A 13,878-nucleotide genomic window follows, 5' to 3' on the forward strand; every position below is an offset into this window, starting at 1 on the left:
CTTTTGATTTGATGAACTTTTAAGTGCAACAGGTGCTACTAAGAGTGCATTAGACTCCAAAGAAATTTGTTCAGTCTTGCCTTTTCCCATCATCACAGCTCTACGAGTTTTCTTTCTTCTAACTTCATCAAATACTTCTCCAATTGGAGGTAGGATTGCTCTTCTAATAATTCTTCCACAAACTTCATTTAGCTCCACATTGAGGCTTGCAAGAAATTGGAATATCCTCCCTTTTTCCACTGTTTGTTGGTGGTGTTTGGCATTAGCGGCTGAATTCCACTTGTAGTTATTGAAGTGGTCAAGATCCTGCCACACCTGCTTCAATGTGTGAAAATATTTGGTGACATTGTCACTCCCTTGTTGAATTTCTCTAGCGTTTAGAGTAAGTTCATAAATCTGCGATTTATTCCCAAGATCAGAATACATCTACTTTACACTATCCCACAATTTTTTGGCAGTGGTATAGTACATGTAGTTACTACTGAAACCATCCTCCATTGAGTTCACCAGCCATGTCATCACCATAGAATTTTCGGTATTCCACACATTATATTGTGGGTCAGTGACGCTAGGCTGGCTTCGCTTACAGGTGAGATATCCAATCTTCTCTCTTCCACGGATATACATCTGAACGGATTGAGACCACCTAAGGTAGTTTGACCCATTGAGTCGAAATGTGTGGAGTCACCACTAACTAGTACCCACTGCTCAAATTTTAAGTCCGATGGAGTAGGAGTGATGTTCTCCTTTTGTTCAGGATTAATAACTGAGGAACTGTCAGCTATAATTATAAATTAGAGGCACAATACAGAGATTCTGTTCTGATACCAAGTTAAAGTGTTTGAATATAAATGTACTATCAAATGTACAGGGAATCATCCTCTTTACAGAGAAATTACAGAAATAGAAATAACTTGAAAATGAGAAAAAAAAGGCAAGATACTAGTCTAAAATAAAGGAAAGATTTCTAATCATAAAATTTCTAAAATTAAGCTAAACCAAAAAGGAAAAATATTTATAACTAATTTTATTTACATAAAAAATTCATGAAAGGAATTAAGAATCTGATTTTAATTTGATCTAGTCAACACATACTTTGATATTATATCACTTCAACATATCCTTAGTATGACTAGCTTGCTCTCTTAATATTTGGATCTTTGTAAACATACATCCACTAATGTTGGTTTATGTGCCTCTTATTGTTATGTCTTTGCTGTCTCTGAACAAAAATTGTACTAGTTCTTTTGATCTTGTACTACCTCTTTTTCGGAGTTAGATGATATCGTATTGCCTCACTGGTTGTACATGTTGTCATTTCTATTAAAAATATTTCCTTTCATATTCAAAGTATTATGGACTGAGTATTAAGAATGTTTTCATGATGCTTTAGATATGCTGATTTCTTGACACGTTTGAACGATGACCAAAATATACGAGCTTTATTTGAGAGGGCATTAAGTACACTTAAACCTGAGGAATCGGTTGAAGTAGGCCATTTTTTTTTTCTTCTCTGCTTCCTTGTTCTTTTGGAGGGAAAAATGAAAACACATCTTTTAAGTACTTAGTTATATGATCTGGCTTATGCTCCATCTTGAGAACAGTTGCATGACGACAGATTTTATATCTTTCTTGAACCATATATTAACCATGCATGTGTACCCTAGTATTTGCTTGGACTCTATAGAATAAATATTCTCATTTGCACTTAATAATTTAGTCACATTTGGGCTCTTTACATCAAATATTTGTTTGAATGCTACTTCTTTTTTATGGGGAAAAACCATCTTAAAAGTGATTTAGGTTTTTTCCTTTTCCCCCTGAACACAACTCCTTCTAATGGAAGTCTAGTGGTTTTGCATTCCACCACATGGCTGTTTAGAGAAATTGCATTAAAACAAGTATTTGTAATGCAGAACATCATTGTATGCCTGTGAATTGATTTAAGTGGAGTGTGTAACTTAATCCTATTCATTTTGTAACACATTTCAACTTTTTCTTAAACAGATCAAATTAAAAGGTTTTTATTTGTGTTACCATGAAAGAGTTAGCACCTTGAAAAAATCCTTAAAGAGAAGTCCTTTCCAGATTGACAAAAGAAAAACAAATAATTCAAGTTTTTCAAACCTTTTTCTATCGTCGCACTTTGGTTATTGATTCCTTTATTTGCTATTTCGTTTTCAATATTATTGTTTATAGTAATGTAGGATATACTTTAGTAGGAAAATCTTGTTGATTAATTAGATGTGATTATTTAAGTGGTTTAAGGCTTATAGCATTTTGTTTTGGTGTAATTTAGTTTGTTAGAAATTTAGAATATATTTGTGATTTATTATGGATTATTTGGTTGGAATTAAATTTTAGATTAGGATAAATTAATAGATCATGATTGATCTTGCTGTTTTAATATGTGGATTTTATATGACATTTTGTTTGGATTAATCCGCATGTTGTCCTATAATAATTCATATGATGATTTTAAACCGAAGGGCATGAACATTGTGTTCTTTTACCCTTGATACTTTGAAGAAATTGATCTAAAAAATGAAGTTATTTCTAAAATGACATATCGCACACCACATGTGGAAGTTAGGAGTTGACTGCTTTTGAATGTGCATGCGAGCTAAACAATGTTTGTTTTTTTTTTTCGTTTTTATTTTTAAGAGTATTTTTTCTCACATTTAAATCATTCGATGATATTTTATTGACTAAAGTGAGAATTAGATTATCAAAAATTTTGACTTTACACTAATTATTTTTTGAAAAAAAAATGATAAACATGTATGTCTTTATTTTAATGGATAGTGCGAAACGAAAATAAAATTGTCATTTCGTTATTTACAATAATTATATTGTTGTCACATGAGTACGAAAACGGCGTAGTTTTGGACCGTGAAATATTTATTTTTTATTGAGTTTTCATATAATTTTTATTAGTTATTCTCTATTTATCACGAATTCTATTAAAAGATGTGAAGTTTCGTTTCGAAAATTGTTATCTACACGATGATATTTCATAAATAGACATCATAGAAGTTAACTGTACATATGGATGTCATAGTTAAGTTTTACGTGATAAATTAATAAGACATAACGTTGTTTATTATAGTAAAAAATTAAATTAGTATTTTTTTTAGAAATTAATTAATCTAAAATCAAAATATTTAAAGCATTAATTGTCATTCTACTCTATTTTATTCCATAAAAAAAGAAAGTAATAAATATAAAGATAAAAATGATATCACAATTCTATTTTGTAATGAAATTCTAAACGATAAAACTATAATTTTGATAAATTTTTAAAAATAAATACTCAATTTAATTTTTGATAATTATCTTAAAAGAATTACGAGATTTCAAAAAAAAAAAAAACACAAAAACTAATAGATCTCATAAAAATAAAATTCAAAAACTAAATTAAATAATTTTTTTTTGTTAAAGACGTCATTATCTTTTAAAATAACTGTGAGACTACTTAGAATTTGTTTAACTTTTAAACTTTGTAGTCAACAAAGACCTTCAAGATCCAATATTACTCCATCAAATCCCATTGGAATCGGAACCTAATTTACATGAAACACGAGGTAGTATCATATACTTATATATACTTAGAACACTACGCTGAGTGCTCTCATTCATTCTCATACTCTTATAACAGAGATTAAGACACACTCATTCACTCTCTTTTTATCTCTCTCTTTTCTGGCTTGAAAAGAACCCTCGTTGTTACAACAGAAAGCAGCTTCTTCAACAGTTTGCTCCGTTTTGTTTGCAGGTACACATGTTCTATATATCTTCTTTTGCATGCACCGACCTAACTCGTTTCTTTCGACTAATCCGCTTATTTTTACAAATGTTGATTCAGTTTTTCTTTAATCCATAAATTTTATGATGGTTCTTTCTTTCACCGTTTCTTAATTGGCTTAGACCTTAGCTAGAACGATTCAAAGTTTTCTTTTTAGGTTCACACTGCAACACAATAACAACCAACGTCAATTAGAAATGTGCCAATATATCAATATGAATAACGAATTCTATTAGTTCTTTTTCAATGTTATTATTATATGGATATATTATTTTATTTTATATCTTTAACTTTTTATGCCGTGTTTCTGAATCTCTTATCGTATAGTACAGTGTAAAATGATACTTGAACCAAAAGTTTTGTGTTCCAGTATTATGCGTCTGCATTGTCAATGATTTATTTATTTAACTTTCTTTTTTAATTTGTTGGTGGTAATTCACATTGCAGCTTTGTTTTGATGCAATGGGGATGTTGGGAAGCTCCACCACCTCATTGTGTCTTGGAAATCATCATTGTGTTGAATTGGCCAAAAAGCTTATGATGAGTAATGTGAGAGAAAAAACTTCAAAGGTATTAGGCGCAATCGGTTTCATTGTATGGGTCATTGCTGAGATACCTCAAATAATCACAAACTACAGAGAAAAATCAACTGAGGGTCTCTCTGTTACTTTCTTGATTACATGGATCATAGGGTAATTGATGAGGGTTGTTGCATTGTTCTTATTTATTCTTAATATATGATAATATGATATGATATGATATGATGTGATTTGTTTGCTCCTACTTGTTACCTTTAGTTCACAATATCTGTCACTTTGGCCATTTATATATTGATACCAAAGTTGTTTATTAAAATACTCCTATTTTAACTCCTATTTTATAGTATAAATATTTTATTGACTTTTGTTTGGAGGGTTTAGGTGAAAGATGCTTAATAAATATTGCACTGAAATGTGAGAATCATAAATATATTGTACTAGAATGACAAATATTAAAAACCAGAGGTATTAATTATTTGTTCATTGTTAGTTTTGTTTATCTGTTCTGTGGTTTTAGTTGAAGATTTTAATTAACACTACTTTATACTTGATGGGAATAATCCCTTCAACTTTGAGATCACTATATATGTATGTGATTTATGGAGTGTGTTTGAATAATCTACGAACACCAAAGAAAAACTTGAAAAAAAAATACATTGTAAAAGACCTCATTTTAAATAGTACTTATGTTGAAAATTTGGTTTGAAAAGAGACCAATGGCATTGATTGTTGTGTCCTCAAATTTGTAACATTTTCAAGTCTTCTCATTTCAGTTTTTCTGTTTCTTTGATTATATCTGCATGAAGTTCCCACCACCTGTATAATAGTTCCATACAATTTTTTATTTCTTTTTTTAATTTTGCAGAGATATATTCAATGTCTTTGGATGCTTGCTGGAACCAGCTACCGTGAGTGTTTCTTGTGTCTAAGAGATATTTAGAAGCATGCCTTTTAGGATCAATCTTAAAATTTGCCATTGCTTTCTCCTATTGTTAACATTCATATCAACATGAATGATGATTGTTGAATCAAATCCAAAGAAATACCCAAATAACTCAATCCAAATGTCATGACATTGACATAACATTGGGATTCAAAATATTTTTATGTTGGTTTTCCAGAGCCTAACATGACTCTCCACTTTTAACAGGTTTGGTATCAGGCTAAGTAAAAAGTTTGCAACAAACAATAAATATTTTAATAGTTATAAACTTTATATATTGGAGAAAGCGAAATTTATTCAAAGTCTCCTAAGTGATGCTTTTCTTTGTTAACCTTTGATTTTGAAGAAAGGAAATTGCTAAAAAGCCAAGAACATTATTCTGGCTACTCCTCTATGACCCTATCTACTTATTCCGAATTGTCTCTTTGCCACAAATAAAATCTCTGGCAAAAGGATATATGAATAACAAAACTTATAACACATACTGCGTTACTATATTCCTAGCAGTGGAAACATGTTTATGCTCTATAATCTCTTGGATCCTACTCATTCAGAAAATCAATTTTCTTATGAATATTTCATTATCAAGATTTAAGGTTTCTATACTTTTTATGGAGATAATGCTCATTCCTGGTGTGCACACACATGTTCAGTCCAGTATTTATTCATAACACACAAGAAGTCAAAAACATAATATAATTCACGCACATTATATAACAATTAGCTCGGTATACATTTAAAATCACAGATTTTGTGATGAATCTTAATTTAATAACGGTATGCTAATGATTTTATTTCTTGTTTATGCAGCTTTCAACACAATTATATACAGCAGTGGTAAGGATTCTAGTTAGTAACTGATATGTTCTTATACCTACTAAGTTATTTTTTTCTTAATCTGATTTTTTCACCTGTTGTGTTGATTTGCAGCTGTATTTCATCATAACTGTTTCACTTTGTTTACAAGCAATATACTATGGACACATATATTCTCCTATGAAGTATCATAAACAGCTCAAGGTGCAATTTCATACTATAAATTCTGAAACGGTCACATAGACATGCTATTGTTTTGTTGATGTTCTTTGCCTCCTTTGACAATTGAGATTGAGATTTCATGAGGACTCTGAATGTAAATAGAGAATCAATTGCGGAGGAGGTATAATTTATTCTATGTGAAATGATTTGCATAACATCTTGGTGATGATAATTCACACAAACTCAACATTTTTGCTCTTATCAATTGTATACTTTTTATTTTCTACAAATAAAAATGTTTTTAATATCCTCATTTAATTCACAGAAATAGCTCATGGTTGAACTGGAAACAATATTTATATCAGAATATCTTGTAGAGTGCTTGATCAAATTGCATGATCAAGCAAGAGTTAGTGTTATTCATAATATACTTTCATCCATTGTTTTCTCGCTAAAGTTATAACGAATTAAAAATATGATGTAACAAAATCACATTATATATATCACCATACTCTAGAGGCAATTTTCTTTTACCTATTTGGACTATATTATCATATTAGACTTTTTCTGGAGAGAAAAAGATTCACTATATACTATTTCTCTACTAAAATTATATTCTAAAGTGTGTAAACTGTAAAATATAAGCTACTCTATCAAAGTTGAGATACTTAGGTTGTGTTGGATACTGTCTTTAAGATAGAAATATAGAGACAGTGGAGAAAGAAATTTGTTTGGTTATGGAGACAGATGGAGGCACAAAATATTTCTATCTTGGAGACAAATATTTTCTGGACTTCCAAATATTAGGAACAGAAAATATCCATCTCCATCCTTAAATAAATATTGAAAACACCTTAATTTCCAAAATACGCACATGGTAATCTAGGAATACGTTTTTGCCATTTCATTCAGGGCACCCCTGAAATGGCCAATTAACTTCTAGTTTGCATGAATTGGGCTGGTCCATTTCACGAGTGCTGCAAGTGAAATGGGCCTGAAGCCCATTTTGCGAGTGTCCCATGTGAAATTGCTGAAGCTTACTCCTGGAAACCTTTTACTAGATGCGCATTTTGGAAATTAATGTATTTTTAATATTTATTTAAAAAAAAAAGCCTCGTCTAGGTCTCTCGATCTTTGTATTTCTATCTCAAAGATAAAATTCAAACACAACCTTTATATTAATCTCTAATTGCCTAATATACTGTATCTATTTGTGTTCTAGATTGCCAATGATGGGAAAATTGAGGCACCAACAAATTTGGAACAAAACCACAGTGAAATGAATAATGGAAGTGATGCTGATCAAAGTAAGGAGTTTGATGACTATATTACACACAATGCTTTGAGTTCTACAATTCCTGTTCTGATCATTACTAAAAGTTCTGATGGAAGGGAAATATGCCACCAGTAATTATCTATCTCTTATGTGTTGTTCTGCCTTTGTCTTGGTCATTTTTTTTGAAAATTCTATTGAGGGTGACATAGAAATCTTAAAATGCAAACACAGTTGAACTTAATGAATGATAAAGAAATTGAGGTGGCCAGGGACTTTACAGGCAATTAAAGTAATGAAAGTCGATTTTGTTTTATCAAGAAGTGGCAGCCCTTTGCAACATCACTGGATAAGATTAGAAAAAACAACTTGAGTACAAAAATCGGTGGTTATTTTAATCAATGGCTCAGTATCCATTTATGATAATAAAATCAGGCAGTGCTACTTTCATATACTGTTGTACTCAAGCTTCTAAAGACCTTTTCTGTTTAAAGGAAAAAAGTAATTCTTGAATATGATGACTTGGTTATAAGAGTGAAATAAAGACGTGACAAAACTATAATGGTTGTGGGGTTATGAAAGTAATAGACTAATCACATTTAAGGCATAGTTTATATTTTTCGTATCATGTTCCTTATGATTAACTACAATGAGCTCCGAATTGTATTGTTTCTTTGGATTAATCTCTTCAGAATATATCCAACATGTTCATTTTGTTGCTTTTCATTTAAGTGTTTTCTTGATTTCAATGTTGAAATTTAACTGAATTTCGATGTTGAAGGTTCTTATAAGTCCTTGTTTTCAATTCATTAGGTCACCAACGTATCCATCTCCGACAGCGGAATCCGTCTTAGCCCAGGATCCAGTAGAAGAGCCCTTGCTTCACTCCTCTGCTGCTACACAATCTGATCCAGTTTCAAAGATCAAAACTACTCTGTGTTTGGTAAACTTTTCGACTTCAAATTTACATATTTAACTATCACTGCATTGCAGCCTATTCACATCTATGATTTCGCTCAGGTTTCATCATTAACTTTGCTTGGTGCCTTCAATCTGCTTCAATCATCAGATAGAGGAATGGTCCAAAAACCAAGTCAAGAATTCGTGATCTACGTCGGACGTAAGCTTTTTCAGGTAATGTAAGATACAACTTGGTTACTATCTGCCTTGGTTGAATTTCCATCTTAATTATTTATACTAGGCACTGTATACTATAAGAGAATGAATAACCCACTTTACTAGCTGAATTTTTTTCTTCATTTGGTTATTTGTTTGGTTTACATTATTGGTGGTAACATCCGTCATAGACAACCATGTATTGAATGAAAATGAAAAGAGTATATATATATATATATGGGAAGTGCTGACCTTCACTCCTATGGAGTGAATGTTGCACTTTAAAAGAGTGAAGGATAGGATTCCCCTCTAACTAACACATTGTTTTAATGCTAATATTTCAGATTGATAAATAATAGAGAAATAATAGAAAAAGAGGACCCCAAGAGTTAAGAAAGCCTAGAAGAATTCGACAACTCATCAATCCTAGTTCTAGATAGCATTTTTTTACTGAAATTTATCTTTGCATCGCTAAAACTCCCTATAAATAGCGATGACACATTTATTTGCATATTTTCTTGTTTGATCTTATATAGCTCATTCTGTAGTCTTGCGAGTGTTAATTGAACATTTGAACTTATTCTCAAACACTCATCTACTAGAAATAACATCATAACTAACTAACTAACTAACTTCTGCTCTAACCAACTAATTCCAGCTGGAACCTAGATAATTTCCTTACTTCTATTCACACTGATTATAATACCATTAGAACTAGTCAGTAACTTATGAATCTGATATTTTAAATGTGGAACTGTTTGGTTATATCTTTTGATTGCTAGGTAAATCCTGACACTGGAAAAGATTCTATTTTAACAAAATTGAAGCTTATATTGATTTTCAAATGTTTTATAGAATGAAACAAAATCCCAGTTCTTTTCATGTTACAACAATTTCAGGTTAGTGGTGATCAGCAAGCAGAGCATCCTGTAGAACACAGTAGTATTGGGACCTTACTTGGTTGGGCAATGGCATTTATATACATGGGTGGAAGATTTCCTCAAATTTGTTTAAACGTGAGTTGTATTTTTTGGTCCAAAGTTTTCTCGTTGTGTTAGAGAAAAGTTACATAGGGGCAAGAAATTTTATAATTGCAATGGTAATAAAGTTACATGAGTACTTGGAAAGTTATGCTGTCTATTATGTTAATTTCAATTTTTAGAAAGCTTCATTGAATTACTAGTAGATCATATAATTTGAGGTTTTCCTTATGTTTATATTGACCTTTTGATGCTTATTAATTTTGCAGATGAAAAGGGGTCACACTCAGGTTAGATACTCCAACCCTTAAAACTAGTTATTTATTTGTTTTTAGAATTTAATTTTGATGTACTATCAGTGTAAAATCATTTTATGCATCCAATTATATAACGTCATATCAGCAAAAATAACTACCTTTTATATTGACTACGTGAATGGTCATCCAAGAGAACGGTTGTGATTGCACGACTGAGTAAAATATTTTTACACTGTTAGTGCATCAAAATTAAACTCTTGTTTTTATTCTTCTTTATTATTTTTTAACGGGAAACTTTTTTGAGTTAGTGGTATGGTAGAGACGTGTCTAATGTCTCCCCCTTGTCAAGTTATCATCGCAATTTGCAATAAAGATACTTGTTTATGGGAATAAACGTCTCTTTTATGATATGTAGGGCGTCAATCCTTTGATGTTTCTCTTTGCTTTGGTTGGGAATTCTGCCTATGTAGCAAGGTATGCTGACACTATAGATACACAGTGAGAAAAGATGGGCTTATATGAGAGTGGGAGGGAAAAAATCTAATCATATACAGATAGTCATGATTTATTATTATTATTATTATAGATCACATGGTCACCTTAAAATGCCACGCACATGACTTTTTGTTTTAATAGTAATTATTTATACAAAATCTAACACCTCAAATTTATTCTACTCACTCTCCATTAATATATATATATAGTAAACTAAAAAAAGAACTTGAAAGATTCAAGGGTCGATAAAAATAATCTTAGAAGATCCAACATAAAGAAAGTCTTTTGATAGATTTAAAAAGTTGACAAAAGTGATCAATAGGGTTAATAGAAACAAAATTAATTGACAATGGATTACTTTTACTTTATAAATCTTTGGAAGGTCTTTTGTTTTTTTTTTTTGGGTTATTTTTGTTGGTATCTGAATTTTTTGGATATATATAAGTTCTAAACCTGAGTAGTTGTATATATCTGAAAGAACTTGTACATATTTTTTGTGCAGCATCCTTGTGAGAAGCTTGGATTGGTCACAAATCAGGCCAAATCTGCCATGGGTAGTAGAATCAGGAGGATGTGTCCTTCTTGATTTTTTTGTATCCTTTTTCTTTAATTATTTATTATTTAATAAATTATTTGTGCAAGAGAAAAGGGGATGGTGGGTAACACGAGTTTTATGTATTAAGGATCAGAAAAGAAAAGCTTAATTTAGGATGGTACAACTAACTGACTTATGTGAAAAACAATTGAGAATTAACTTTTTTTCAACTAATATCCAGCTAACATTCTTTTTCCTTTAAAACTTTTTTTCTTATCTATAATAACAATTCAAATCCTTAACTTTTGTCCATTTACTGTTTTATTAGTCAATTATTTTTTAAAAACAAAAGTTGGTTTTCTAACAAAATTGATTTCTATATCAACTTGGGATACAAATAGTAGAATTAATTTTAAAATGCTAAACCGTACGCAAAAATGTCATTTAACAATGATGAGATTGCTTGTCCACTCAATTGTATATTGGTCAATAGAGTATTGTTAAACTGGATATGAAAACAATTCATTATATGATTAATTTTTTTCTTTTGGGAAAATTTGTTATAGCCACTGAGATAGAAGTCTAAGCATACATATTATGGAATGTAATGTTATGACGTCAGAAATTCCAGAAAATATAAGATGGAAGAAGATACAAGTAAAACAATGTCTATTAGAGTCCTCTTTAGTCATTCTAAAAAATGAGCATTGCATAAATTTGTTAACCTTAATATCAGTTTTAGATTTTAATTCAATTCATGTATTTTAACCATTGGAACTCCAAAGCCTTGGGTAGTAAGTTCAAAGATCAAACTGCTGCTTAAATGACAGTAACAAGAATTCTCAGGTCTCTCTCTCTCTCTCTCTCTCTCTCATTAGAATTTTTTTTTTCTTTTCTGTTTTATACTTTTATACCACTGCCTTTTAGTTCCACCATGATGCAATTGATGCATTCTACAAAAAAATATATGAACCAATTTCTTATGGACACATTACTTTTTTGGGAGTTTGAAATCAGTGTGTTTATTAAGGCTGACTTTCTTGGTAAATTGTAATTAGATGTTGGTAGCTTCCATGCTGTCTCCAAATTATTGCTGAGTGAAGGTGAAATGGACTTTGGTGACTGATAGTAAAGTGTTTCCTATGAATGAAGTACAGAGAGCATAAGAGGCAAATTAATGGTCCAATTTTACTTGTTCAAACCTGCAATTTTGTTGTTTTAATTTGTTACTTATATTTTGTATTTATCTATAGTTTTCTGTGTTCGCTGAGAATTTCATTTGTTCGGGAGTTAGAATCTTAGAATAGTAACCAAGAGTATAATTTACAGATTTTGTCAAATTTACATATAAGACAAGTAGTTTAATTTTAACGAGGGTTAACAATATTATTTTGGATAATCTTTCTCTTGTATTAAAGCCTTTGAATATAGACAAACCGTAATTTTTTTTTTTACTCTTTAAGTGGTGCAATCCTTTTTCTAAAATTTTTATGCTTTCATCAATACCTCGTCACTTTCATCGTCCTCATAAATTATATTGCTTTTAATATTTATTCTTTTATGTGAAAATTTAAAAGTGCGAAAATTGAGAATTGTTAATTTAAATTAATGTTAAATTAATTAATTTGAATAATAAATTATTAAGTTGAAAAACAAAACTATTACCCATTTTTTTAAAAAAGAAAATTTATATATATTATATAATAAGATAAATATAGGTTATTTCTAAATAGTTAAATAAATTTTAGTTGACCTAATATTAGGCAATAATTCAATAAAGTAACATAAAAATATTACCAATAGACTATAGTTAATGTGCGTGTGAGTAATCGAGCCGTGTAAATTTTATTTTGTAATTTATTATTTGTACAATTAAATTTCAGGATACAAAATGAAATAGATAAAATTAAATGAGAATCATAATTTAATTAATAATGGTAAATAAATAAATAAAAACACTAACTCTTGAATATCAAGACATCATTTACGAATTGTAAAAGTTACCGAATTCCTTTTGTAGTAAGTGAATAGTAATAACATGCGGGTAAATAGTCTAAATTTATTTTATGTATTATTTATTAATTTTAGTAATAATTAATAAATATTAAATAAAATAATTTTAGATTATTTTTTATTAATTTTTTTTTTGCTATCAAATATTTTCACATTAAATATTTCATCGACCAAGCGAAAATTTTCGGAAGTAGACACCAACACTAACAAAATAATTTAGTCTTCAAATGTAACATAAAGTATTAGATAATAAAACTCAATATTTTTGTTCCAAGGGTTATCTAAAACATTGATTTGTACTTGAACATGAGGTCTAGATTCCTTAGTATGGCAGCGTCCGACCTCTTTAGTCCTGAGGTACCACCTATCCGAGTTCCTCGTAAGGAGGTAGGGGGTCGTACTTGCAAGAGAGTCCAATGCTTAAATTAGCAAATACTTTAAGCAAGTTTTTAATAGATTAGAACATATATATATTTGAGGAGTGTCAGTGTATTTATAGTACAGTCGATAACCACCTTGAGTAGTTTCATCTTTTCTGATGGATAACTGTTCCCTTTATTTTGAAAGTTTGTTAGGACTTATCAGAGAAGATAAAGATTCCAGTCGAGATTCCCGTGGGCAGGTAAAGCTTTACCCCCTTTTTACCGATGTCCGACCTTTTAAAGAGGTCGGGTACATCGAGAAGGCCACCTTTCCTGATGGGTCTTTTATCTCTATTGGGTCTGGCTTTTATTTATTGTGGTAGGGGATGAACAATGCCCTTTCTTGAGTCCAGATTCCTTTTATGGGTCGAGTTCAAGCATCTCATGGCTTCTGTTGTTGACGTCAGTCCTACCATCGTCGATAAGTCAGATTACCGACATGTTTGAAATTTTTGAACGTTTGTTTCTTTAGTGAATGGGCGAACGTTGTGCGGCAATTTTTTCTTGGAGTCTGTGTACGTT

At 30.5% G+C, this 13,878-nt stretch overlaps 1 protein-coding gene across 1 annotated transcript; it reads left to right on the forward strand.

The window, feature by feature from the left end:
* Window positions 1–3,646: 3,646 nt before the first annotated feature.
* Window positions 3,647–11,751, forward strand: LOC130944452 (uncharacterized). The gene is made up of 13 exons (XM_057872783.1): window positions 3,647–3,775; window positions 4,253–4,497; window positions 5,210–5,252; window positions 6,098–6,124; window positions 6,218–6,307; window positions 7,488–7,672; window positions 8,352–8,481; window positions 8,559–8,672; window positions 9,554–9,670; window positions 9,904–9,924; window positions 10,307–10,365; window positions 10,889–10,979; window positions 11,664–11,751. The coding sequence occupies exons 2-13, from the start codon at window positions 4,268–4,270 to the stop codon at window positions 11,742–11,744; spliced, it is 1,188 nt and encodes a 395-aa protein (XP_057728766.1). The 5' UTR covers window positions 3,647–3,775; window positions 4,253–4,267; the 3' UTR covers window positions 11,745–11,751.
* Window positions 11,752–13,878: the final 2,127 nt, after the last annotated feature.

This window comes from Arachis stenosperma, chromosome 8 (genome assembly GCF_014773155.1).
Source record: "Arachis stenosperma cultivar V10309 chromosome 8, arast.V10309.gnm1.PFL2, whole genome shotgun sequence".
Classification (NCBI taxonomy): Eukaryota; Viridiplantae; Streptophyta; class Magnoliopsida; order Fabales; family Fabaceae; genus Arachis; species Arachis stenosperma.